The following is a 27,028-nucleotide window of genomic DNA, read 5'->3' on the forward strand; positions in this document are numbered from 1 at the left end:
CAACGGTATACTACTGTTGCCTTTATTATACATTAAGCACCAAATAATTCAGACACAATTTTAAAGTAATGAGGAATATGCTTCGATGCATAGTTATTCATTTCGAAACACACTGATGTCAGGCAGCCAACATAAAATAACATGAAATAGAGAAAAAAAAATTCACTTATTTTCTAAATAATGTCACAACATTATTTATCTAGCAAAAAACAAAAGTCATGAACTAAAATTAGCTACTTTAATATTTCATAAAAAGCTAGTGAGGGAGAAACCAAATTATTTTTCCATACTGATACCGACGGTCTGTCTAATAACACAAAAACACAAAGAAAAACAAACTAATCTCATTCACTGTTTGGTGTATTGGAATTGAAAAACATAAAATATAATTACATGATAAATTTTTTTTCAGTGTTCTGTTGTTTCGTTTTTGTCCTCTTATAATCAACGTGTTTCCCTCGGCTTTAGTTTGTACCCCGTATTTTTTTCTCTTTCAATTGATTTATGACGTTTGAACAGCGGTCTACTACTGTTTCCTTTATCAAACTGGCATATATGTATCCTTACAATTCTTATGAACGAATGACTTATTATAATAAGTAATTCAATGTATTTATATAAGAAATATGTAATGTACATTTAAATCCATATTGCACAAATACTGAACTTAAAGGAATATCAATTCGGAAAGTCCATAATAACAAGGCAAATCAAATAAAACGTATCAAAAACGAATGGACAAGAACTGTGTTGGTCAAAGTGACAATTAAGCCTTTGTAATTCAGACAGGCAATCTATCAAACCAGATGCATTATTTTAAAAGCATACGAAATCAACGTCCATTTTTAACACGTTAATCCTATCAACGTTCTATAATTAAACTTAGAAATCAAGTAATATGAAGTCAGTACGCAAGAGACAACTGTGTTATTATTTATATAATTTATGTATCTCCGTCAAATGGCTCTGACGTAAAATAAACCGTATGTAAAATGAAAATAAGATTTTATTTCAGAATCGAATTATCGTTACATTAAGCGTTATGTGAAACACATTGTATATATCGCTGTTCTTTAAATAATCTCAGTAATTGTTTCATACTGTTACATCGATCAATTATATAGATCATAAAAGTTATGCAAAAAACACGTAACAGAAAGTTATTAATTATGTCAATGTAAGAAGTCGGAGAATTTACAACACTAATTTAGATATAAAATAAAAAAAAGGTATCTGATCAAACTTGGGGAAAACAACCATTTCGATATGTGAAAAAGAATAATATTGGACATTTTGTCTTCTAGCAATATAAAATGACAACATCTTCTACAAATACAATTATGTGTGAACAAAAATTGACATGATAAAATAAAAAAAATCCGAACACTGAGGAATAAATTCTTATTCAAATGGCAAAGTAAAGTTCGAACATATCAAAACGAATAGGTAACAACTGTCATATTGAAAGAAAATAGATATTTTTACGAAAGCATTTACACCAGCAAATACGTTGAAAGCCTTCACATTAACTGAGTTATAATTCAGTTGTGGATGTTTTTTATGAACATTTGTATATCATAATGTTTTGTTTTATCTTTTGTATTGTACATATTTCAAACAGGTTGTTTTCTCGTTTGAATTGTTTGAATGTTTTTTTTTATTATAGGTTTTTTTTGTAGATCAATTACTGTGCAGTATACGTTTTTCAATTTTGTTTCTAATTGTCGCATTGACTATCAAAAATAAATTATAGGTTTGATTTCTGCTCTATCAATTTCTGCTATTAATTGTCGATCTCTTAAGAAGTCTTTTTTTCCGCTAGAATGTAGATGAAATTAAATGACTGCCAGCGTATGAAGTCTTTATTTTGTGTGCAACTGATAACAATTTAGTTTTCCGCATCTTTGGTAGCCGCGCAGACATGTTTTTTTTTTTTTTATAGTATATTATAACTAAATGTTAGCTTCTGTAAATGAAATACTTAATTTTGCAGAAACAATTGACTTTATAATGTGTTGTTAGTATTTTTGTTCTCATTTGTTTCATGTGACATCGACAGTATTTATTTAAGAAATTCTCGCCACAGAGTTAATGTTCAAAGTGTTTTCTGAATTTCGAAACTTTTAACTAAAAAAATAAATGTTGTCGTTGGTGACAAAGTAATGTAAACAACGGATTTTAAAGCATCTTCTACGTTTATAAAGGTGGTCAGACGTCAAATTCGCTAAACCAATAAAACCAAATATATTTGTACTATATGTGGCAGTGCAAAAGTCAGATTACCAGACACAACCTCTCTATCGGGTTGGACCATAATGAGTACCATGGAAAAAAGTAAAATAACAAAAAAAACTGAACTCGGGGGAAATTAAATCGGAAAGTCCCTAATCACATGGCAAAATCAAATGACAAAACACATCACAAACGAATGGACAACAACTGTCATATTCCTGACTTGGTACAGGCATTTTCAAATGTAGAAAATGGTGGATTAAACCTGGTTTTATAGCGCTAAACCTCTCACTTTGTACGACAGTGTCATCAAATTCCGTTATATTTACAATGATGGTGATGGAATACTAAGGTGAACGATTTCAAAGTTAAAACTTTTAAAATTTGTATTTACAGTTGCGTAGCATTAACTATTTTAACATTAGTAGATGAACTGTTAGTTTTCAAAACAATAGCATTTTTGTTCGAAGATTTACGACATTTGCAGAATATGTTATGATTAAATAAGAGAAAAACAATTGGATTTGTCAAACTGTTCAATGGTGCTTGTCCAACTAGTACTCTGTACGTTATTCCAAATTGTAACTCATTGTAATAGCATAGCAGAGATGCAGAGAATAATGGAATCCAGCATATCACGTACACTGAAATAAAAAATGGTATAAATGCATATGTACAGCATAACTCTATCAAAAAAAAAAAAAAAAAAAAATGCATTTGTGTGACAAAAGTATTCATCGTTGTTTATTACTGAGTAAATTTTAAATGCTGCTTGAAAATTACAATCAGCTTAATGTACTGTGGATTCATTTATTTTCTTTTTTGTGGTTGACTCTTTGCGATTGAAATCTAAGAAAATTGGTATCCAACGAAAAACAGTGAATCCAAAATATTGCTTATGATTCAAATTTAAAATCTTTAAGTCATACCTACTGAAACCACAAACAGTTGTTTTACAGTCCTCATCTTGGCGTAGAAATTAACACGTTCATGCATACCTGCAAAAACAAAACACTATGTATTTGGAATAGGTCTAAAACAGTAAATGATGGTTCTTACTTCATAAAATTTACATTAATTAATTTTTGTTATCGTTTCGTGGAAACTATTTGCTCTTAATTAAAATAGAATTAACAGCTGATTTCGAAACCTATCAAAGTTTAAAAAGAAACTAAACTACTCGCTTAATTGAAATAATAACATATCCTTGTACCCTTTAAAAAACATATTCTACAGCAAAAATATTCAACCCAAAATAACACTTTGAAGAGCATATATTGTGTTTGCTTAAGAATACCATATTTCAACCTATAATGCAAATAACGGATCAACTCATAATAGAATGCATGAAATTAGAAAAAAAAATCGCGACGTTTTACCGTTGTTGCAACGGACTAAAATTTATATTTATGGACTATTTTAAATACACAAGGTAATATTTACTTATTAGAAGTAAAATTAAAGTAACAACTACAAAACATTATGTATCACTGAATAGAAAAATCGATATATTATATCGACATCATGATAAACTATTGTTATTTAATTTCAATATACACTATAAACTTGCAAACGGTTAGTTTATTGAAAGTTTGAAATTGAATAATATAAACCGATTTATTTTCGCAGATTCTTGATCTCGCATTTTAACCTTTGTAGTCCACTTCGAAGCTATTCAATTTCGCAATTTTCTAATTTACTTGATGTAGTTGAATAAAAAAAGATTTAAGTATAAAATATTCACGATAACTAATATTAGCGTTATAGGATCAGGCATCAGACAATTCTAGATTAAATAAGATGGTATACAGTTCTCCAGTTAAAACCATTGCTAATACCAATTATCATTCATTAAAAAAAGTCATAAACAGTGCATTCTTACCGTCGCTATTTGAGTTTGATGTCATAAATTTGCAAGTATGTCTTCTGTGGATCGCCATATAAATCATTATATAACAAGTTATAATGAATATTATCGGTATTATAATGAGGACACACACATCAAAATATCGAATTTCCTGCAAAAAAAATCTTGCTGTTATTGAGAAGACATAACGAGTAAATGACATTAAATACCTCCGAATTGCAAATTAATAACTGGATAATTCAAAAGCAATATTATACACGATGGACTTTGGTGATCATTGATAACTCAATAAGGAATTTCATTTTTAGACATGATAAGTTGCATTCATTTGAATTGGTCATTTTATTATTTTTTTGAAATTATCCGAAAGAAATATACAAAGCAAACATGCATTTTTAGTCTTATAAAGCATGTTTACATCTAGTGACTTTGATTTAATGCACAATTGAAATTAGAAAAAAAAAGTATTTGGTATATATGTATTGAATGGTGTTGCTTTCACCAACGATTTATATATTAATTTGATTGAATCAATCTGTGGTAATGAAATAATGATTATTGATAGCTCTTACATGGTTAAAACAATGGTTCATTGTTAAAATAGTCTATTTTATATTCATGCAACGTTTAACTATACCGGGGACTATATATAAGTGTAGGAGGCGAGTTTACTGTACAAGTAAAAGTGACTTATAATGATATCTTGCTTACTGGGTCGTAGGGAAATTCATGAAGGCATACATCCTCGTCAAAGTTTTGTGGTGGGTAGTATGTCGTATGCACAGAATATTGAATTGCAAGTAGCGACCCAAGTATCCATGCAGACAGTGCTAATCCATATTTATATATCCTTAATCTAGTGACGGGTGATAATGGTTTCACTACCACGTTCATTCGGTCTATAGAGAGAACAACTATGGCATATGTTGACACATAAAATGAGAACGGTGCGAGGTATCCATAAAATATATGACAGGTGAACTCATTCCAATCAACCTCGAACCAAACATGAATCGTTTCCGGCAAAACATGAAAAATTCCGACACACAAATCTGAAAAGATATATTTAGTTGTTTAACCATGGAGTCAAAAATAAACATTTACATAACATACAGACTAAATAGAAATTTTGAAGTATTGATAAGGAGAGTGAGAAAATCTGTATAACGAATATTGAAAAACATTGAAATATGATATAGCATAGTTACGCCAGCAAAGTGTATTTGTATTGATGAAATGTCCTAAATTTGTATCAATGCAAGTATTTGTAAACACTATGTCTTATTTTTGTTTTAAAGGTCTTCCGGGATCCAATGAGTTTGTCCGAATGAAAACACCTTCGAAAATATGCAAGCAGAACTTTTATTGGCTGATTCAATTAACAGATAGTAGAATGAACTTTTGTCAGATCATTGTAAGCATAACTTGTACACATGATATGTATTTTAATAATTTTGACATTTTTGTTAAATAGCATGCATGGTAAAGTCTAATCAACTAGTAACTAACTGCTGATAACATATCTTGTGTATCTGTATATTTTTTTGGAGGGAATTAAAGATGAATGTATTCATGTATATTGAATAATTACTTTACCAAATTGATAATTATTGTAATAATTATTGACATTGCTAATTATATTGACTCTTAACCTGTTTCGATTAAATGTGAAGGTTTTTTTTATGAAAAATACAGTTTTGATAATAATAAATAAATCAATAAAAGGTCAAAGTGTATTAATTTACGTTTTTTGATTGAGTTAAGCCTGCCAATTGATATTTTATCGTGTGTTTTTCTATGTTGTGATGTTATGCTATTGTTTAAGAAAAAGAGAGAAGGTTTGGATCCATTAAAACGTTTAATCCCGCTGCAAATGTTTGCACCTGTCCTCAGTCAGGAATCTGATGTACAGTAGTTGTCGTTTGTTTATGTAATTTATACGTGTTTCTCGTATCTCGTTTTTTTATATAGATTAGACCGTTGGTTTTTCCGTTTGAATGGTTTTACATTAGTAATTTTTGGGCCCTTTATAGCTTGGTTTCGGTGTGAGCCAAGGCTCTGTGTTGAATGCCGTACATTGACCTATAATGGTTTACTTTTTTAAAACTGTTATTTGGATGGAGAGTTGTCTCATTGGCACTCATACCACATCTTCCTATATCTATCTATACAAAAAGCTATAAAGAATTTATTTTTACTCTATTTCTTAAATATATGGCTACTTACCTGCATAGGCTAAATTAGCGACAAAGAATCCCATTCTTGATTTTTTCTTTTGTTTCATCAATAATCCAATGACAATAATATTCAATATAACAATTCCACCGAATATACTTAAGGAAATCCACTTAAATATTCCTTCAAAAATCTAAGGTAAAGTTATTAAACATAGCGTATGGAATACACATGATAGGACAGACAGTTCATACTTTTCTTATGAACATACTAAAGAAGATACACTTAAATATTCCTTTGGAAATTCAGTTATAAAATATGAGGTATAGAATTTATTTCAGCTGACAGGTGCTAATTTTTCCCATAAATGTCTAACTATAGTTTTAGCTGCTGAATCCTACTTATGGTCATATTTTGTCTGCTTTAGTTGACCACCGAATGTTATCAATATAACAGAACTTTACCCGACTATCATACAAGTGGGAGGTTGACACGGTTCAAGTTGATATGAAACCAAGTATAATCTACCATTTTCTTCGGACAAAGCATGTATCAATTTAGGAGTTTAACAGCTGTATTTCGTTTAGTCTTTTGATTGACAGAGTTTGATTTTGTCAGTTTTATGGACTTTTTTTATTTGCCTTTGAGTTCAGTATTTATGTTATACTTTTTTATATACTGTTCTTTACTCTAACAACCATATTAACTTGTATTTTATAGAACATTTTTTTTTATTCATAAGACAATCGAGAAATATTTGTCACTAACATTGTATGCACTGCTTACATTGCATTCCATTTTTTTTAGTCGAAATATGATTGGCAAGCCATAGTTTACGATATGTCTTTTCATGTCACATGTGGAGCAGGATCTTCTAACACTTCCAGATCACATGAGATCACCCCAGTGTTTTTTTTATTCGTGTTGCTTAGTGTTTAGTTGTCTTTGTTGTGTGTTGTGTACTATTATTTGTCTGTTCTTATTGTATAGCCATGGCGTTGTCCGTTTATTCTCGATCTGTTTGACTGTACCTCTGGTATCTTTCGCCAATCTTGTGCAATAATTGAACTAATATTGATTATATGGAAAGAGATAACTAATATGCATTAAGGTTACTTAAAACCTTATTTGAAATATGCGGGACGCTTATTGTTGTGTTCTAATACGTGGGGAAAAACTAATTTAGTTAATTGAGTTTACTTTCATTTTTCCGGTTGATTCATTGGCTGCATCATTGGTTAAGATGGTTTTGTTGGTATAAATCTGCGTTGTATTGTCTTCATTCATGGTTGTTAAACATGTTAGCTGAAAAACATAAAAGAATTATTTAATTTTGGATGTAACGCGTTTTCTGATTGGCAGACGTCGTTATGTTTATCAGCACATAGACATAATTTAGTCATGTGACCATGACGTCAACAACGCTTTTTCATGGTTTACTCCGGTTTAAAATGGAATTTAGAATTAAATTATAAGAAATAACTGTAATATTTTTTCTGTCTATTCGAAATAACATGAAATATGTGGTGCACACTTTATAATAACCTGCTACGCATGTTTTCCAGTATGCACCGCATGTTTGATGTTATTCTTCATAGACAGAAAAAAATAACATTCATTCCTTAAATAAAATAATATCATTGTTTTAGTACAGGATGAGTAGTAACTGTAATTGTAAAAGAAAATCAAATCAGGAAGGCGTTTGATACGTCAAAGTATAACATAAAATTTCGAAATAAAATGAAGAACATGTGATACAAACGCGAATGAAAGACATATTAACAACAATTGATAGTGTAAAAAACGTCTATCGGGTTTTGCACAGATGTCAACAATACGATGAACAAATATCGTTTATGGTGCTTTAAAAGTCCCCGGCTTGACAAAATGTGCGAGAAACACACCTACTAAATTTATGAATAATACAACAGACAGAATACAATAAGGCGATTCATATGGACCACCAATGTTTTTACATTTATCTATTAATCATTATTACTCTACATTATATTTTGCTTGTAATGTTATGTTGAAAGTTATTGTCGATTCTTTTGTTGTACCATCGATTAAAGAAGTATACTTTTTAACATTTGTGCATTTTAAAAAAAACAATACATCATTCTGCTTCGGGCTTTTAACTTACAAAAACTGTGTTAGACTGGATTGATATAATATTTATTTTAAAACATACAACATATATACGTGAGAGGTTAAATCCAGCATTTTCCACATAAAAGAAAATGCCTGAACCGAGTCAGGCATATGGCAGTTGTCAACTATATATATTCGTGATATGTGTTTATCCGTTTGAATTTGCAATAAGGAACTTTCCCTTTTAAATTTCCTCGGAATTTCGTACTTTTGTTATTTTATATTCAAGATACATGTCTAAAGTATTCCCTACTGTATCATTTAGTATCGCGCATACAAAGAAAACTTCGATCACCATTCTTAACATGGATGACTATGATCAATTATAGTAAAATATATAATATAACTATAACTTATTTTCTTTCAATACAATTTCAGTCTTTGATTGTCGATGACGCAAAATGGTTTGAACTGTGGCAATTTGTTCTGAATAACTTCCTATAATTGATTTTCACGAGTTCAGTACTTTTGTATCAATAACACGATTTTAATGTTCTAGGTGTATGTTGATTCCTATACTTAATTAAAATAAAACTCACCTGTGAATCCTTACTCTAATATTATTTTTTTATTATTGTGTTAAAAAAAAATACTAATGTCAACAGTACAATGAATGTACGCTATTTAGATTATTCAATTTGCATGAAACTATAGACTTTACAGTTAGGGTAGTGCTTGATGCCACTTTTTATATCATATAATTATGATTTGACTTTCATGTTTAAAACTGTAAACCAAATGGTTAACTTCCTAATCAATTGATGTACAATTTCATCAAAGGTTGAATCATTTCAGATACGGAGAACTATATTAGTTGTTGAAGCTACATATATTATATAATTACATTTTATTTTCTGATTAAAACAATTTCAGTATTTGATTAAGTTATATTGCTCACTTTGGATCTGGCATCATAGCGTTATGTTATTATATGTTTAGAATCGAATAAATGTAAAGCAACTAGTTGTTTATGACGCAGATCTGAAAGAAAATAGAAAAATACATGTAGTTTTGAGTATTTGACATTTCTTATACTATTGTATTAATAACTTTTACAAAGATCTCTGTGTGTTTTGATTCTTATATTAAATACAAATGAAGCTCACTTGTGAGTCAAAAATATATATGAAATTGTGTTGAAAAATATTAAATGTAACAGTACAATAAATGTAAGCTAAAGGATTATTCAAGTTGCAAAGAATTGTCCTTTTTGAAGTTAGTGCTGAATTATTTTATTTTACTTTTTTTTTGTATTTCTTAAGAATTATTTGACGATCCTGTATTGAATTACTCCAGCAAATAGTTTTGTTGCAGAACTTAATACTGAACTTAAAGGAAAATCGATTCGGAAAGTTTATAATCATATGGCAAAATCAAATAACAAAACGCATAAAAAACGAATGGACAAGAACTGTCATATTCCTGACTTGGTACAGGCATTTTCAAATGTAGAAAATGATGGATTAAACCTGGTTCTATAGCGCTAACCCTCTCACTTTAATGACAGCCTCATCAATTTCCGATATATTTACATTGATGCGTTAAATAAACAGACACAATAAAAACAATAGTCAAAAAATGGGTACATCAGTCATCATCGTATAACAATTTTAAAAGGAACAATCTAACAGAACACAAAAACAACTACTATCTACGAACACATTACAATTTACAACGAATTGTCCTAGTTCAAGTAAGTACTGAATTATATAATTTTACCTTTATTGTGTCACTAAAGAATTATTTGACGATCCTGTTTTAAATTTCCCAAGCGAATGGTTTTGTTGCAGAATAATTTTATTAGTTGTTATAGCATAGTTGACAGACCATTAACAATTGTAATGCTTCAGATGAGCATATCGACAATCAAAGTCTATTCCGTAATGGTCGAGTCGTGAATATCTTAAAATGAATCAGAGCTTTGCAGGAGGGAGATTCATTAAGCTTTTTTTTTATGATTTCGCAATTCTATAACTAGCTTAGAAATAAACGGAAAAAGTCGTACATAAAATCAAGATAGAGAATGTTATTGAATCGAAGGATCAAAGAAAAATCCCACATAATAAACTCCGAGGAAAAATCAAAAGGAAGAGTCCCATATCAAATAATGTAGATACCAATTTCGAAATTTCGAAATACAGGTGATACATTGGCACATGCCATGTTACATAACCATTCAGTTAATTTGAGTTTGTTGTAATATTATTTCTTTTAATGTATTTTACCATTTGATTAAATTCTGAACTTATGTTCCTTCCATGGCTATGGCAGCCATTTTGAAAATTCCAAAAAAAGTATTGTATCTCAAATACAATTTTTACTACGTTTGACAAATTTTGAAACATCCTTTTTTTGAAACTCCAAACTCTGGTCAACAATTTCTCATAGTGTTAAATATTATTATTTAGTTCTATCAATATTGAACATTCGATACCAAAGATATTTGTTACCAACAAGTATTGAAGAATCAATATAATACTAAACAAAAAAAGAAACATATAATGACAATATATCAGCCCTACTCCGTTGAGAGTGTCATAATTAAAGATAAGGAACTTTGGGTTGGATCGAATGTTTATCATATGGTAGAAAGGTAGCCTCCCGATGTGTGTTTTTCCATCAAATAAATGATTTTAAGTATAAGATTATTATAAAACTATGTATGTATTACTAAAAAGAATTATGGTGTGCACTATTTCAAATTTCACATTCATTCTTGTGTACCTTCTGTCTATTTTTTTGCTAGATGTTATGTTGTATTATCTAACAAACAAGAGAGATATTTAGTTTTTTAACAATAACGATAATTGTATTCAATAAACGAAAGAGATAATGTAAATGGCATAACAAGATTTATCATGTTTTGCATTACAATAAAAATAGAATTTTGGATAAACCAGAGAGTCTTTTATTGTGTTTAAATTAGAGCTACTGTTTTACATTAGCTATAGCGTTTTAACATTTTACTTCGTTAATAATTTCTGAATCATGTTTCATATTTGTTTTAAATATAACTTGCATGTTGCTTATTTACAGATTTAGAACAAATATATTGATTTCAAATGTGTTTGACTAATTTTCTCTTATCATAGGATATAGCAGGTTGAGTAAACTTAATAGAAACTGGAAAAAGTATTGTAGTTGTATACATATGAAAACTACTAAGGAAATCCTGTGTACATCTTAATGTTTGTTAATGTTTTTCGCATGTGTTTTGCATGTCTAAAAGCAAACATAATTCATGTAATTAATCTGTTAACATGTGGTAAAATTGGTTTGATGTTATTTCATGTAAATGTCATTAGTGTGTTGTTTTCAATCACCCATTTTGCCTTCAAATGAATATGTGTTCCTTAGTTTTCTCGTCTTAAAGTCATATAGAACTTCAATTTAAAAAAAAATATACATACGTTTTTTTTTTAAACTAAATAGCTAGTTTTTAGTTGAAACCAATGTACATACACTTCTTTCTAAAGGAAATTCTAGAATATGTCAATAATTAAAAGAAATTTACTTTCTTTTAATTGTTTGCCCCCAGTATACAGTTTGCCGATATGTTTTCCCTATGCAGTAAACACAGCGTGACCTCTCTCGTTGAAATCAGGTGATCGCAATACGCATGAATCTGTCATTGAAATAAACTATTATCTTATAGTATACTTTATATGTGTCCTCATTATCCCTGCCTTTTTGATGATTGTTTACTATAAAGGTGACAATTAGTAAACTGTGGCTTCAAAACACGATAATTAATTAACTACCATACTTTTCAATCATAAAAGACCGAGATAATTTTTTATGACGAATATATGATATGGATGCTTACAAAATGGTAAAATCGTGCACAAAAGACTACGTTTATGATATATACATGCATTGGTTCAAAAATTGGATAAACATTATTTTTTACTCGTTTCATATAACTTTAATAAGTTTTGTACATTTCTTATGTATAATATATCAGTATAGATATGCGAAATTATATCCATTCATTTGTTCGGTAGATATTTAAAAGGAAAGCAGCTGAAATTGCTGTGTTAGTGTAGGTCTGTTTTTTTGTGATCAATAAGGGGTTAACACAATTGACTTATCTTTGTCTTGTCATTAACGGAAACACTATTGTTTTTAATTTGATTAATTAAATGATTGATTAGTGCTTTTTTATTCCGGTCAGTCTTTATAGTTGGCGGAGGCCGGAGTGTCCGGAGAGAACCAATGACCTTGGGTAGAAAATGTCAATCTAAATCAGTTAAGAAGTGAGTAAACTCAGTAAGTCGAAAATAAACTGACAACGCCACGGTCAAGTAGACAGCACACAAAACATTCTACAGTATTGTACACCAGCGATACAGTAGTTAGACTACTTATAGCACTCGGCCACTATTTCTATTATCTGCTTTTGCTACACTGTTGCGGACACTATCTTTACCTGTTTTTTTTTATCATTCTACAGTATTTTACACCAGCGATACAGTAGTTAGACTGTTTATAGCACTCGGCCACTATTTCTATTATCTGCTTTTGCTACACTGTTGCGGACGCTATCTTTACCTGTTTTTGTTTTTATCATTCTACAGTATTGTACACCAGCATGATTTTTGTACTCAGACTAGAAAATCAACCAATCAAATTGCTGGATTTCAGGTTTCGAGCATGATTTTTGTGCTCCGAGCACTGAGCAAAGTTTTATGACTTCACATTTCAGAAGTTGAGCACTCGTATTTGTAAAATAACAGCAAGAAAAAGAGAGGCGAAATATACCAATAGAGACATTCAAACTCATAAGTCAAGTACACAAAACACTACATAGAAAAACATGCGATTTGAACTCACAACCTAAGGTTGAAAGGAAAGCGATATATAGTAGTTAGAGTACTTAAATCACTTGGCCACTATTTCTATTCTCTGCTTTTGCTACACAATTTCGGACACTATCTATACGTGTTTTTTTTTATCATTCTACAGTATTGTACAGCAGATATTAAGTACTCAAAATACAGCAAATGAAAGACAAAACTATGAAAAATAGGCCAAAAACAAAACACGCAATGTCTGTCAGCACCTTCGGGTTTTTTCGTTTCGTTTCGTTTAGATTTTTTTCTTTTTTCAACACATAAGTATTGGGTGTGATATAGCAATAGAAACAAAACTTAAAAATGATCTTTAGTATATTAAATGATATTTACAATACACAGTGGAATCTTATCAGATATATCTAAAGTTGTACTCACCGTTTGATTATTTTTAGTTCCTTTTATCAACGAAATAGCTTCAAATTAATATCTTTATATTTTACACATTATGTCTCAATTCCACAAGAAAGCAATACTAGTCCTTTTTCAATGCAATAATTTTATGACATCTTTAAGAAGTGATTAAACCTTCTGTTAATTAGAAAACAACACTTAATAAAAACAAAAACTTTCCTCGATAAGATTAAATCTGCATCTCCTGACAAGAGGTTTTTATACCAGATATTAATCATTATTTGTGTTCTTTGTCTGGCATATTAAATCATAATCCGGGTACCTTTGATAACTATTGACATATATTTGAGGGAAGTATCATGTGCAAAATAAATTATCTGGACAGTTGATAGTATGGTTCATTCTTACTAAGTTCATGTCAGAAATCATCAGCATATCTGTCTAGAGATGGATAATATAGATAGTTAATCTTGAATCATAATATATTGTATAATATTTTTGAAGCAATTATTCATCAACGTGTGCACGAAAAATACGAAAAGAAAAAAAAGTGGAATTTGCTATTTCGACAATATAAATTGGACTAGCCATGATATTTTTAGGCGTATGAAAGTACCAGGGTCAAATGAGATTGTTTGTGTGCAGTTATGGTCGTTTGTTGCATTGTTGTCATTCATAAATTTTTCTCGTTAATATTTGTTTCATAAGACCGGTGGTTTTTCTATTTGAATGACTTTGACCCTTATCTTTTTCGGGCCTGATAGATTTCTGTTCATTGTGATCAAGACTCTGTGTTGAAGGTCATATACCCTTTGACCTATAAATGTTTTTTTTATAAACTGTGATTTTGATATTGAGTTATTTATCATCGGGAATCTTTTTATTTATATCGGCAATTTGAAAAAAAAAACCAAATTTGATTCTTTAATTTGAGACTTAAAGTGTATTTTTTCTATCAAAGTCGTTTCCCTGCGAATTATAGAAACCAAATACAAATTACTGTCGACCTGTTATTATTCGTTGGATACCAATTTTCTTGGGTAACAACACATTTTCAATCTTAATATTGTATACAGAGATAGGCAAAATCAAGAAATCAAAACTCTACGAATATGCAAGGAAATAGTTTCAGCACCATCAAGCTGTTATATCATTAGTGTGCAACAACTCATATGGGAAGATCGACTTAACATCCTGCACATTGAAATAATTGACCATCAATATGTTCAATGAAAAGAAATGAATATACTTGTTCATATTGTAGATAGCGGTTCCCTTGTGTCCTCCTCTTTTGTCAATGGTGTTACAAACTCACGTTTGCTTTTGTATTCACATTATAGTAATGCTCATACATTATTTATCCGCCATTAATTTCGTTAGAAAGTGTAAAGTTTGCCGTAACATTTATATAATGTTGACTCCGTACAAAGTACATGACATTATCAACAGAATCAATGTTTCAATTTTGTTAATGTATTCTGGTAATAATCTTTGCTAGCTATGATGGAGCTTTGGCTTTGATTATTACATTCTGGATTGTATTCTGTACAAGTTATGTTAAAATGGCAAAATTATTTATTTGGATTTGCGTGTTTGCACAATTTCATTTACAATTATAATGAATTCAATAAGCAATGAGAAAAGCATGGCTTATGCAAACTATAACACTGAAATACCGTTCAACGTAATTGCCCTGATAAGCTTTGTACTCAATATCGCTATATGATTCGTCATTTTTTTTAAACAGAAATGTAGAATCAATTAGATATACACCATCCGTCATTAAGCATAGATATAAAACCAGAACAGAAGATGGTTCGTGTTCTATATTTGATACTATATTGCTTAAAGTAAGACATCAAACTAAAATAAATATTTAGTCAGAGAATTTCATTTATATAACATAACAAAATCACTTAGGAAAGTTTCCGCGAATTTTTCCTGTAAGCTCGTATATGAAGTTTCACTTACAAATGCAGGTACACTTTTAAATCTATGAATTGTTCCTGGAAGCTAATTTCTGAAGTTTGACTTGAACAAATATAGAAACTTGGAGAGAAAAAAACCCACTTGATATTCATATGAATATCAGTGTATAAAATATCATATCACATAAAAACAAATGGATTCTTGATAATAATAAAAAGTATATTGATGATCTGATTGCTATTTTTTTTCACATAATATGACTGTTTCTCAAATAGAAGAGATGCTTACGTAGTATGCTTTTGTTTATCTATGTAAATCACTTTATAATATTTGTATAATATCAGATATTGTAATGCCGATATTTCCCCCTTTTTATATATAAACCTATGTCTATATAGTTTCTTGAAATTATTGAGAATAAACGATAGTTGTTACTGAGATGTTTAATGTTGCAAGCAAAGTTAGACTTGTAATTTGCTATTTTGGCTGTTGTTTCCATGATACGACAGATTTGTGTATGTTAGTTTGTTAAGAAGTTTTATTTCACATACAGATTCCGTATTTTCGCGGTAGTTACCTTATTATACTATAAACTCAAATAAAACTGCTCTAATGATCTACTAATAAATTTAAAGTCAAAACCCATCTTTATTGATTAAGATCAATCCATGTTTACAAACAATATCAACATTACGGGAATTTCCCTTATGTGATCCATGGTTGCCGATTGGTAAACAATATGCAACAAGCTCTGCCATTGGTCAGTTGGAAGTATAAAAGCAAAAACAACAACAGAACGGAGAGATTGTTGGGTTGCCAAAGATGGAAAGCGGCAAATTTGAATAAGAAGCTAAACTATGTCTGATAATTACGTGTTGAAAGTTAGTAAATACTGTATAGAATAACCTTTAGCTTTGTAATTACGCTAAGGTTGTCGGTGACGGTGCTAAGGTTGTGGGTGCTGGTGCTAAATAAGGTTGTCGGTGACGGTGCTAAGGTTGTCGGTGACGGTGCTAAGGTTGTCGGTGACAGTGCTAAGGTTTCCGGTGACGGTGCTAAGGTTGTGGGTGCTGGTGCTAAGGTTGCCGGTGACGGTGCTAAGGTTGTCGGTGCTAAAGTTATTGGTCTCGGCACTTAATATTTTCGATGTTTTTATTATACCAAGTTGGTGTGATATAAGTTGGAATATGGTAGTAAAATCTTTATATAGGGAGATTATAGAAATAGTCTAAATAAGGGACAACTTTGAGACTTGACTGTTGAGAAATATACTAGTGTGGTATGTCTACGTAAACCAATCATTACCGGGAACTCGACCAGACCAGTGACAGAGCCTGCAAGCCCCATTCTCTCCAACGGAGATTATTTCTTTTTGTACTAATAAAATATGAAACTTTATTCATTTAGATATTTTATTTCATAACTGAGAATTATAGATAAACACAAGTATACGATCTCCCTTTCTGTAACGTGTTTTGATCCGACGGTAAATAGTGGACGTCGAACCTTACACTTTATAGATTCTTTTACTCTCTTTTTCTTTGTGACCCTGTGTTCTCTGGTGGCCGACTCTAGCACCAGAGAGGCGGCGTTACAATTTGGTGGCAGCGGTGGGATTGATATATAGGGTCTGTTAGTGTTTGTACATTAAGCAAATTAATTATATAAAATGGATGATTCAAACGTTCTTACGTTTGGTCCACATCTCAATGAGATTGGTGATGAAGCTGATGCAACTATGGATGAAAATCTATTAGAGAAACAAAGTTCTGAATTTTTTAGAACAACGGAGAGAATGCTAGCAGAAGCATGTTTAGAAATGAAACTTCGGATGGACAAATGTTTTTCCGATTTTTCAAAGGATATGAATCAGTTGTTTGCCAAATTTGAAGGGCAAGCTATGGAAAGTAGGTCTACTCCAATTTTAGGAAGGGGAATAGAAACTCCAGCAAGTAGTCTGTAACACATAACCAGGCAAGACAGAACTGATAAAAATAACAGTCATATTCCAAATATCCGACAGTCAACATCTGATATTTCTTGCAAAATAAAACCACAAATATATGACGGCTCGGATGATTTGGAGGAGTATTTGACCCAATTTAATTTATTGGCAGAACTAAATGATTGGGACCCTAAGACTAAGGCCTTACTTTTGGCAAGTAGTTTATCTGGAAGTGCTCTGGCCTTATTAAATGAAATCACAGAGGGGGAACTACAAAATTTTGAGTGTTTGGTAAATGCTATGAAAAGTAGGTTCGGTTCTATAAATAGATCAGAAGTCTTTAGAGCAGAGTTGCAAACACGAGTACGATTTAAAAACGAGAGTTTACCTGAATTAGCTCAAGCTATTAAGAAATTGACACGTAGGGCCTATCCTGGTACCTCTCCACTGGTTAGGGACACGTTAGCTTTAGATTATTTTATTGATGCAATACCTGAGACAGAAGTACGTCTCAGATTAAGGGAGGTTGGACCAAAATCAATAAATGAGGCAGAAAATATTGCTGTTAGACTCGAAGCATTACGAGTTGCCGATATACGGAAAGGTCGAAATGTTCGCATTGTCGATATTGAAACCGTTCAAGAGCCTGATCTGAAACGGGAAATAAATCAAATCAAACAAAGTATTGAATCTTTGACGAGTGAAGTACTTATTATCAAAAATCAAAATGATCAGCAATTCCGAGGAGATAATAATTATAGCGGAAACAAAAATAATTTCAATCGAAATGTTAACAATAGAGGAGCATTTCGTCGTTAGGAAAACGGACAAATGTCCAGTCAGGAGCGAGAACGATTTCTCGACACTATTAATACTATTATTTTATTATTATGTAGTGCCAGAAAAAAAAATGATTGTTTTGTTTTGGCTACTATAGATTTATAAATGTAATTAAAAACAAAAACTCCTACGCTAGTTTTAGTTGGGGTTAGTGTTAGATTTTGAAGACAGATTTGTTTGGGACAATTATAATACCGAAACAGATCTTATGTGTATAAATATTATGTTGATTTCCTTTCACTAAGAATTGTTTAATAATTATAGATAAGGTTAGCACTTGTTCCAAAATCAGAGGTAATGCCAGATGCTGTAGAATCTCCGTAGCAGAGATTTAAGAAGTTCCGATTTAGATATGAATGATTACTAAAGGCAAGGCCTGCAGTGGCGCTAAATACTATTTTGTTGCAATTTGTTTAAAATTTATAAAGACTTTTGGTGAATATACTGATCTGTAATGGTCACTTCTTGTTTAGAAATAAAACAAAATATATATAGAAGGTCAACTGATAATATGGTTAGAAACTCTGGTTGTAGGTAGTGCTATATAAAATTGTTAAGCACACTAGCAGAATGAAAATAGATTATTACACTCTTAGTCGGAGGCCCTCTCAAGAGAATTGTTCTCAAAACTCGTAAATAGAGTAAAGTATAAAACATAATAATAGAAAAGTATATGATGTAGAGTTGAGCTAGATGATGAAAGCTCAATAAATGACAAGACTGTCTCAGTTTAATACTGAAATGTAGATATTTTGGCTTGGCCAGTCAAATATATACCTTGAATGTATGATTCTTGAGACTTGAGCAGTAAGAATGTAGTAGACATTTGATCAGAAGATAACTAGAGGTACACAACGAGGCACCTTCCGAAAGAAAGGCTGCGTGTACATGTCATATTTCCCAGATCAGATAGTAATTAAAGTTGTGATTGATTGCTCAAAAGAGATAGACTCAGGTTTGACTAATTTATGGTCAGTGTCTATGGAGCAAAGATTGACAAGAACGGGATTGCTGGAGAAGCATTTTACAATGTTTGCAAGCCCGAATATTAGTACATGTATAAAAGAGAGAAAAGTCTAGGCGATGTCAAATAATGTCAAAACGGGAAGAATAAATAGTAAGGAAGAATAAATTGATAGAAAGAGAAATTTACTCAACAGAGATAAACACGAGTGACCAGATTATTGGTCGATGTTTATGGAGTAAAGCTTAGTAAAAGCGGGTTTGCTTAAATATCTTTACAATATTTGCAAGCCAGGATATGAATAGAATAAGTGGAATAAGTATATGTAATACAAAATAGGGCTGTAAAGTAAACTAAGAAACAAAAATAATAATTATTTAGGAATAGATAGAAACGACAGATTTGTTCAATAGAGATAGACACTTGAGTGACCTAACCACTGGTCAGTGTTTATGGAGCAAAGAATGATCAAACGAGTTTGCTGGAGAAACATTTTACAATGTTTGCAAGCTCAAATATCAGAATGAATGGAAAAACCTGAAACCAGAGTTGACAGAAATCAAAGTACAAAAGTTCTGTAAGTGTAGGTGGTAAATATAAATGAATTTATTCGTGTAATTCTTTTTGTATGTTCGTCAGCTTAAGAAAAATTATAATAATAAATTAGTTCTCGTTGAATTAAATCTTACAGACGAATGTAATTGGGGACCAAATCCTTAAAGTTGGGGGTAATGTAATGTCGATATTTCCCCCTTTTTATATATAAACCTATGTCTGTATAGTTTCTTGAAATTATAGAGAATAAACGATAGTTGTTACTGAGATGTTTAATGTTGCAAGCAAAGTTAGACTTGTAATTTGCTATTTTGGCTGTTGTTTCCATGATACGACAGATTTGTGTATGTTAGTTTGTTAAGAAGTTTTATTTCACATACAGATTCCGTATTTTCGCGGTAGTTACCTTATTATACTATAAACTCAAATTAAACTGCTCTAATGATCTACTAATAAATTTAAAGTCAAAACCCATCTTTATTGATGAAGATCAATCCATGTTTACAAACAATATCAACATTACGGGAATTTCCCTTATGTGATCCATGGTTGCCGATTGGTAAACAATATGCAACAAGCTCTGCCATTGGTCAGTTGGAAGTATAAAAGCAAAACCAACAACAGAACGGAGAGATTGTTGGGTTGACAAAGATGGAAAGCGGCAAATTTAAATAAGAAGCTAAACTATGTCTGATAATTACGTGTTGAAAGTTAGTAAATACTGTATATAATAACCTTTAGCTTTGTAATTACGCTAAGGTTGTCGGTGACGGTACTAAGGTTGTGGGTGCTGGTGCTAAATAAGGTTGTCGGTGACGGTGCTAAGGTTGTCGGTGACGGTGCTAAGGTTGTGGGTGCTGGTGCTAAGGTTGCCGGTGACGGTGCTAAGGTTGTCGGTGCTGGTGCTAAATCAGGTTGCCAGTGACGGTGCTAAAGTTATTGGTCTCGGCACTTAATATTTTCGATGTTTTTATTATACCAAGTTGGTGTGGTATAAGGTGGAATATGGTAGTAAAATCTTTATATAGGGAGATTATAGAAATAGTCTAAATAAGGGACAACTTTAAGACTTGAACGTGAGAAATATACTAGTGTGGTATGACTACGTAAACCAATCATTACCGGGAACTCGACCAGACCAGTGACAGAGCCTGCAAGACCCATTCTCTCCAACGGAGATTATTTCTTTTTGTACTAATAAAATATGAAACTTTATTCATTTAGATATTTTATTTCATAACTGAGAATTATAGATAAACACAAGTATACGATCTCCCTTTTTGTAACGTGTTTTGGTCCGACGGTAAACAGTGGACGTCGAACCTTACACTTTATAGATTCTTTTACTCTCTTTTTCTTTGTGACCCTGTGTTCTCTGGTGACCGACTCTAGCACCAGAGAGGCGGCGTTACAATATTTCTGTGATAGTTTTGGTTAAAGTTTTCATTGTGTATTTTATCTATTTTTATATATTTTATCCTTTACTGTTAAATCAATCTTTGATTTTTTCATTTAACGTACCTCGAGAAAATTGCGTTTGGCGTATTAAGTTATGAACCTGGTACGTTTGATAACTATTTATACATACCACTATTGTGTTGTTTTGGTAAAAAAATTTGTATTTTTGTATTTCATTTAAGTTTTCATTCTTCGGTTTTATAGTTATTTGTTTTAAAGTGTTTAAGATGTTGACTGCTGTCCCCCTTTTTGTAACATTTTACCTATAATGACTTTAATGTCTGTTTGATAGATCAAACATTGTTTTCTATATAATGAAATGCTATCAACCAAAAGAACAAGTAAAATGAATTACTGCAACATTCCTGACTTGATACATGCATTCTGTTTCTAGGTGTCACAGTTATTTATACTTTCATTGGTGGCATCCGACTGTTGTGTGTTCTTTGGTCGGGTAGTTGTCCTTTTGACACATTCCCCATTTCCATTCTCAATTTTATTTCAATTTATCTGAACAACTGCATCATTCAATATACATGTATATAACCTGACTGAAAACAATGATGTTTGAGAGATTGCCATTGAAGACAAAGGCCTGTTTGTTATCGAGAATCACATGCTGATCAGGAAAATTGAATCTTTGAAGTTCATAGACCCAATACATGTATCCATTATATTTGGTATCAACTACAACATTGGTTTTATCAATTTTGAAAGATGATCAATGGTTCCCGTTTATCTATTAATGAAAATAAGGATCAACACGACGTTGATAAACGCAGTAGTAGGCTTATTGTACTGACTTTAACAGTGAGTTAGACTTATACCGTATAATCAACTGAAACATGTGTATGAATGTTTTTTTATCGTATGACAAAACAGATATCAATACATTCACGACCTTGCAATAGATTAGAAAGATTAAAACCCGACTCTTCCGAGAAATATTGAGTTTATGTTTCCAATCTGTTGGTTCAAGTTGACGGTTACCTTCCCTTGTAGTCAGTATTTCGGTAAATATAAAAAGATGATGTGGTATAATTGTCAATAAGACAAATCTCCACAAGAGACCAAAATGACACAGAAATTAACAACTATAGGTTACCATACGGCCTTTAACAATGAGAAAAGCCCATACCGCATAGACAGCTATAAAAGGCATCGAAATGACAATATAAAACAAAAGGTAGTTTTTAAAAGACGGGAACTTCAATTTAACGATACATTAGGTTATCCTTCCACATACTACTGAACATGGCGCTCGTGTACAGTAATTAGCGGGTAAAATAGCATGAAGTTTTATTCATTTAATTATTTATTTATGCGGGGATGGGGTTTGCTATATTCTGTCTTTCATGTGTTTTATTTTACATGGCATTATATTTCCTTTCACCTGAGAGATAGGAATGTCCTCTCGGTTTCATCTAATAAATAAATGTTTCTCGTATAACTTTATAATTATTTCTTTTGCACCTTTTTAATCATTAGACTAAATCAAAACTTCAAAACTTTGGAAATTTATGACTTGAGATACCATGTTCAATAAGACATTGTTGGGATAACAATATAAAATGAATTGAATTCATTTATAACCCGTCGAACATATTATATGGTTATCTCAGCTTTTATAATCCTGCGAAACACAGTAGATGGCATGCATTTAATTTCGAATATTGAAATTGAGACTCATATCTTACTCTTTCTGTTAAGCCAACGAATTTCAAATGAAATTTTCTGAATAAATTCCATGTTATTTTTTTTTATTAAAAGCAAAATTAGTGAATTGGGAGTAAACATTTAAATTAGAAAAAAAAATCACTGGAAAAATATGCATTGTTCTTTACCAAAAGTTATGTTTTATTTAAGAGTTATAATTGTTAATGCTGTTTGCTTCAAAATTGGTATACTTATCACAAGAGGAAAGATACTATGTTTTCAGATTGATACTGCGATTTACAGAGCGATGACATATTCATTCATTATGCGGTTTAAATATAAAATAGTTTATATTTCACACTTAATATGATGAACTGATTTTATTAAAATGTCAGTAATAGCAAAAATTCAACTTCCGTTATCATACTTTTCAGTTTAAAGATTTATTTTAAATCACGGTATATTTGGAGATTATTTTACAGGATTGGATAGACTGTTCTCTGTCTTTCTTGGCTAAGTACATGTTTGTGAAGAACAGTGACATCAACCGTGATAAATATTGATGCAATTATTACACTTCATTTTATCTGCAGCAGGTCAAAAAAGAGTCAGCAATGGTTATTCATGCCGTAATTTGCATTGATTTTATTTTACAGAACTTCAGTATTCAATACTTACTGTTAATGAATAGTCTTTAGAACGTTAGTATCAATTATTGTCAATGTTGAGTAATCCGAACAAAAGAAATCATTTTTCTTTGGGTTAATAGTTGTATATTGCACTATATTCCTTTAGAATACATATCATTCAAACTTAATTATGATCCTGGGGCATATATATGAAGACTTCACCAAATTACAAATTTAACTACAACTTAGCATTTAAGTAGAAAAAAAACCCCCAAATATCGTCAAAACGCCACGCAACAAACGGAGGATATTATCACACTATCATTTTCTGAGTGAGAACACTGATGATATAGCAATGAAAACATAAATATAAACTGAATTGCACATTTATGATCATAGTTAAGTCGCATCATGTGTCTTGTTAATTCTAGTACAATTTCTCTTTCAATTAATTACGTGTGTTTGTATGTGTCAGATGGCATAGGAACGTAGAAACATCTATGCATTCAACAGTAGGTAAAAGTACAAATGTTGCGTTCAAATTAGAAAATATAGCTGTCAATAAACTCATAATAGTTACAAGGATTGAAATTTAGTATTTGCATTAGACTCTCGTTTCATTTACAAAAGACTAACCAGTGACGCTCGAATAAAAAAAGTAAAAAGGCCAAATAAATTACGAAGATAAAGATCATTGAGGATCAAATATTCCTAAACGTTTTGCCAAATACAGCTATGGTAATATATTTATCAGGTAGACAAGCCTTAATATTAAAGAAAAATTAAGTTTTGTAAATAGTTTATTCATGACTATGTCCATATCAATGATACTTTATGTAAACACAAAAGATAAATAAGGTTGTACATGTAAGATATATTTTTTTTTATCCTATTTAGTCGAATCTTACCATCTTACTTCCACATAAAAAGTAGGCATAGCAAAGAAAAACACAACGAATGCATCACCAGGTTTTAAAGATTGTGGTATCATTAAGACATGCGTGACATTTATATTTTATGAAATTTGCTGAAATAATAATATGGATGTGCATTTTATATAAATGCAGTTCAAGACTTCATCCTCGTGACTCTATTAGTTTAGAATAGAACATTGATGTTAATTTGATAGACATTCTATCTTTCAAACTTGGTATAATACGTGACTGGATATGGTGGTAATACAGCAACACATATCCCTCATATAAAATCAATTGGTTTGGATTTGTTTGGAGTTAATATGCAGTTGTTATGCATTCGTTTCAAGTGTTTTTGTTATATCAAATGTTTGGGGACTTTCCGTTTCGAATTTTCTTCGGTGTTTAGCAATTTTGGTCGTTTACTGTTTACAAAAAAAAAGATGCTGATCAGGAAATGTTTTAAAAATGATGGTTTTATTTACCTTTTATCGCTCAAATACATATGTCTCCTATTTCACATAAAGTAAGAAATCTTTTAGATAACAGCTACTGATTCAAACATGGGAATCTATGCACTGAAAAATACTAGCTTCCAAATACATAAGTCTGCGTACAAAAGTCTCTCATAACTTCTCGAAATATTTAGATTTACTGTTACTATTGAATGTGCCAGTTGTAGATAGGTATTAATTATGTATCATAAGTTACTTTGAACGCACTAAAATAGTGGATTGTAGTCTCTTTTACAAATTACCCATTTGCATTCTCAGTTTTTTTTAGTAGCCGGTGCTAGTGTCCAAGGTTTGTTTTGGTATTCTAAGTCTCTATAGAAAACAGCTCGACGTTGAAGAACATATGAAAAAATTTTACAAAAAACAATACACGAAGAACTTGAAGTTAACGATTGAAACACACAATTTTAAACACTAATAAGTTGTTATTATTGTTATTTGTTTCAGTATAGAGCAATGGGCGTACACGGAGGATCTTTATATTGAAGAATTAATCACTTTGATAGAGCACAAGTCTAAATTCTACAAGCTTATATAGTTTGTAAAATAATTCGATATCACTCCGTTTAAAATTTACAGACCCCCGTACATATCGTAATAGGCCAATTTTACACAGTATAAATTCTAACATACAATTTATGTACTAGAACTGCAGCCTAAACATCAAAAAGATCAGTTCAAAAAGTATTTTTTTTTATAATCTGATCCATATCTTGCATGAATTGAGGCATTTCGTTTGTAATACATGTGCTTAATTTTTTTTTCATAGTAAAATAAAAGGAATGAGATAGCGAATGGAATCTACAAATGAAATTTCTTTTACTTTATTTTATGTTGGAGAAATGTTAAAACGTTTGCCGAAGTTGAGGTTATTCATACAGTTCAAGCAAGTGCCTAGGTAAATGCTATCTCTGTCAGTGATTACTTAAATAAGATAATGCATCAAACCATTTTTGTGCAGCTTGCTATTGAAATCAGTTCCAACAGAGACAACTACTATTGTGGTATTATATCAATTAAGAATAAACAGTTTTATGCAAACAGAAAGATGTAATAATCTTGCACTTAAAATAAAATATGTTAAAAATACCTGTTACTAACAGCTGCCAAGATATTATCTCGACAAATAAATTCCTTGATAGATTTATCAGACAAATATAGCTCATTACTACTTTACTGAATCTTTAAAGATGTAATCATATATTTTAAAGCTTACCATTGTAAGTTGTGTGTATCTACAATACATTATTTTTTTGTTATGTTGTGTTTCAAACAGGAAATGACACGTTTATAAATATTATTCTCATTAATATGTGGGTGGCGTAGCACTTAGTGATTAATATCTCCTCAACCCTTGTATATGTGTAACCAATGTCTTAATTAATGAAATTATCCATGTCTGACAGAGTGGTACCAAAAAGTAAGCACTGTCAATTATAATAATACTAGTATTCTGTTCATATATTATATATAGCTTGGAATGACATTGACGATACATTACATATTATATTATCAGAGAGAAGACAAATTAAAGAATAGAAAAAAAAACGAGGACAATTCTCGACCAACCCATAACTTAAAGCCAATGACATGGAACAATATCACCAATAAAAGAATTAAGTCAAACTGTCATAATTTTTATAATTCAATTCAATTTTATCATTTACAATATTTGTGGTAATACAATTTAAACAAACAAGCAATAGACGACATAATAAAATAAAACAGTATATACATAAGTAAAAACATAATTGATAAATTATCAATATTCAATAGCCCTGTCATAATTAGCCATCATATATTTTTAAATATTATTCCTATACAAGAAATTAAAACACCGACCATGCAAGACTTTTCTATTAACTAAAACAAATCAATTGCTTCAGACAAATATGGTTTGCTGTCCAATTATAATGAAAGGTAAAACATTCAGGTGGACAACACACGTGTAAATAGCGCCTGTAATTATTCTGCTGTCAAGGAGCTACTGT

General features: G+C 30.9%; 1 protein-coding gene across 2 annotated transcripts; it reads right to left on the bottom strand.

The window, feature by feature from the left end:
* Window positions 1–2,600: 2,600 nt before the first annotated feature.
* On the bottom strand, window positions 2,601–23,969 carry LOC143058620 (cephalotocin receptor 2-like). 2 transcript variants are annotated; one of them, XM_076232097.1, is made up of 7 exons: window positions 23,658–23,969; window positions 7,475–7,579; window positions 6,326–6,467; window positions 4,811–5,151; window positions 4,115–4,250; window positions 3,166–3,230; window positions 2,601–2,876 (listed from the first exon to the last, which is right to left on the bottom strand). In XM_076232097.1, exons 2-7 carry the CDS (start codon window positions 7,559–7,561, stop codon window positions 2,868–2,870), a joined length of 780 nt encoding a protein of 259 aa, XP_076088212.1. In that variant the 5' UTR covers window positions 7,562–7,579; window positions 23,658–23,969; the 3' UTR covers window positions 2,601–2,867. The 2 variants fall into 2 exon arrangements, with proteins under 2 accessions (XP_076088212.1, XP_076088211.1); XM_076232096.1 differs by having other exon boundaries at window positions 3,162–3,230; window positions 23,658–23,968.
* Between the last annotated feature and the right edge of the window lie 3,059 nt (window positions 23,970–27,028).

This window comes from Mytilus galloprovincialis, chromosome 14 (assembly GCF_965363235.1).
Source record: "Mytilus galloprovincialis chromosome 14, xbMytGall1.hap1.1, whole genome shotgun sequence".
NCBI lineage: Eukaryota > Metazoa > Mollusca > Bivalvia > Mytilida > Mytilidae > Mytilus > Mytilus galloprovincialis.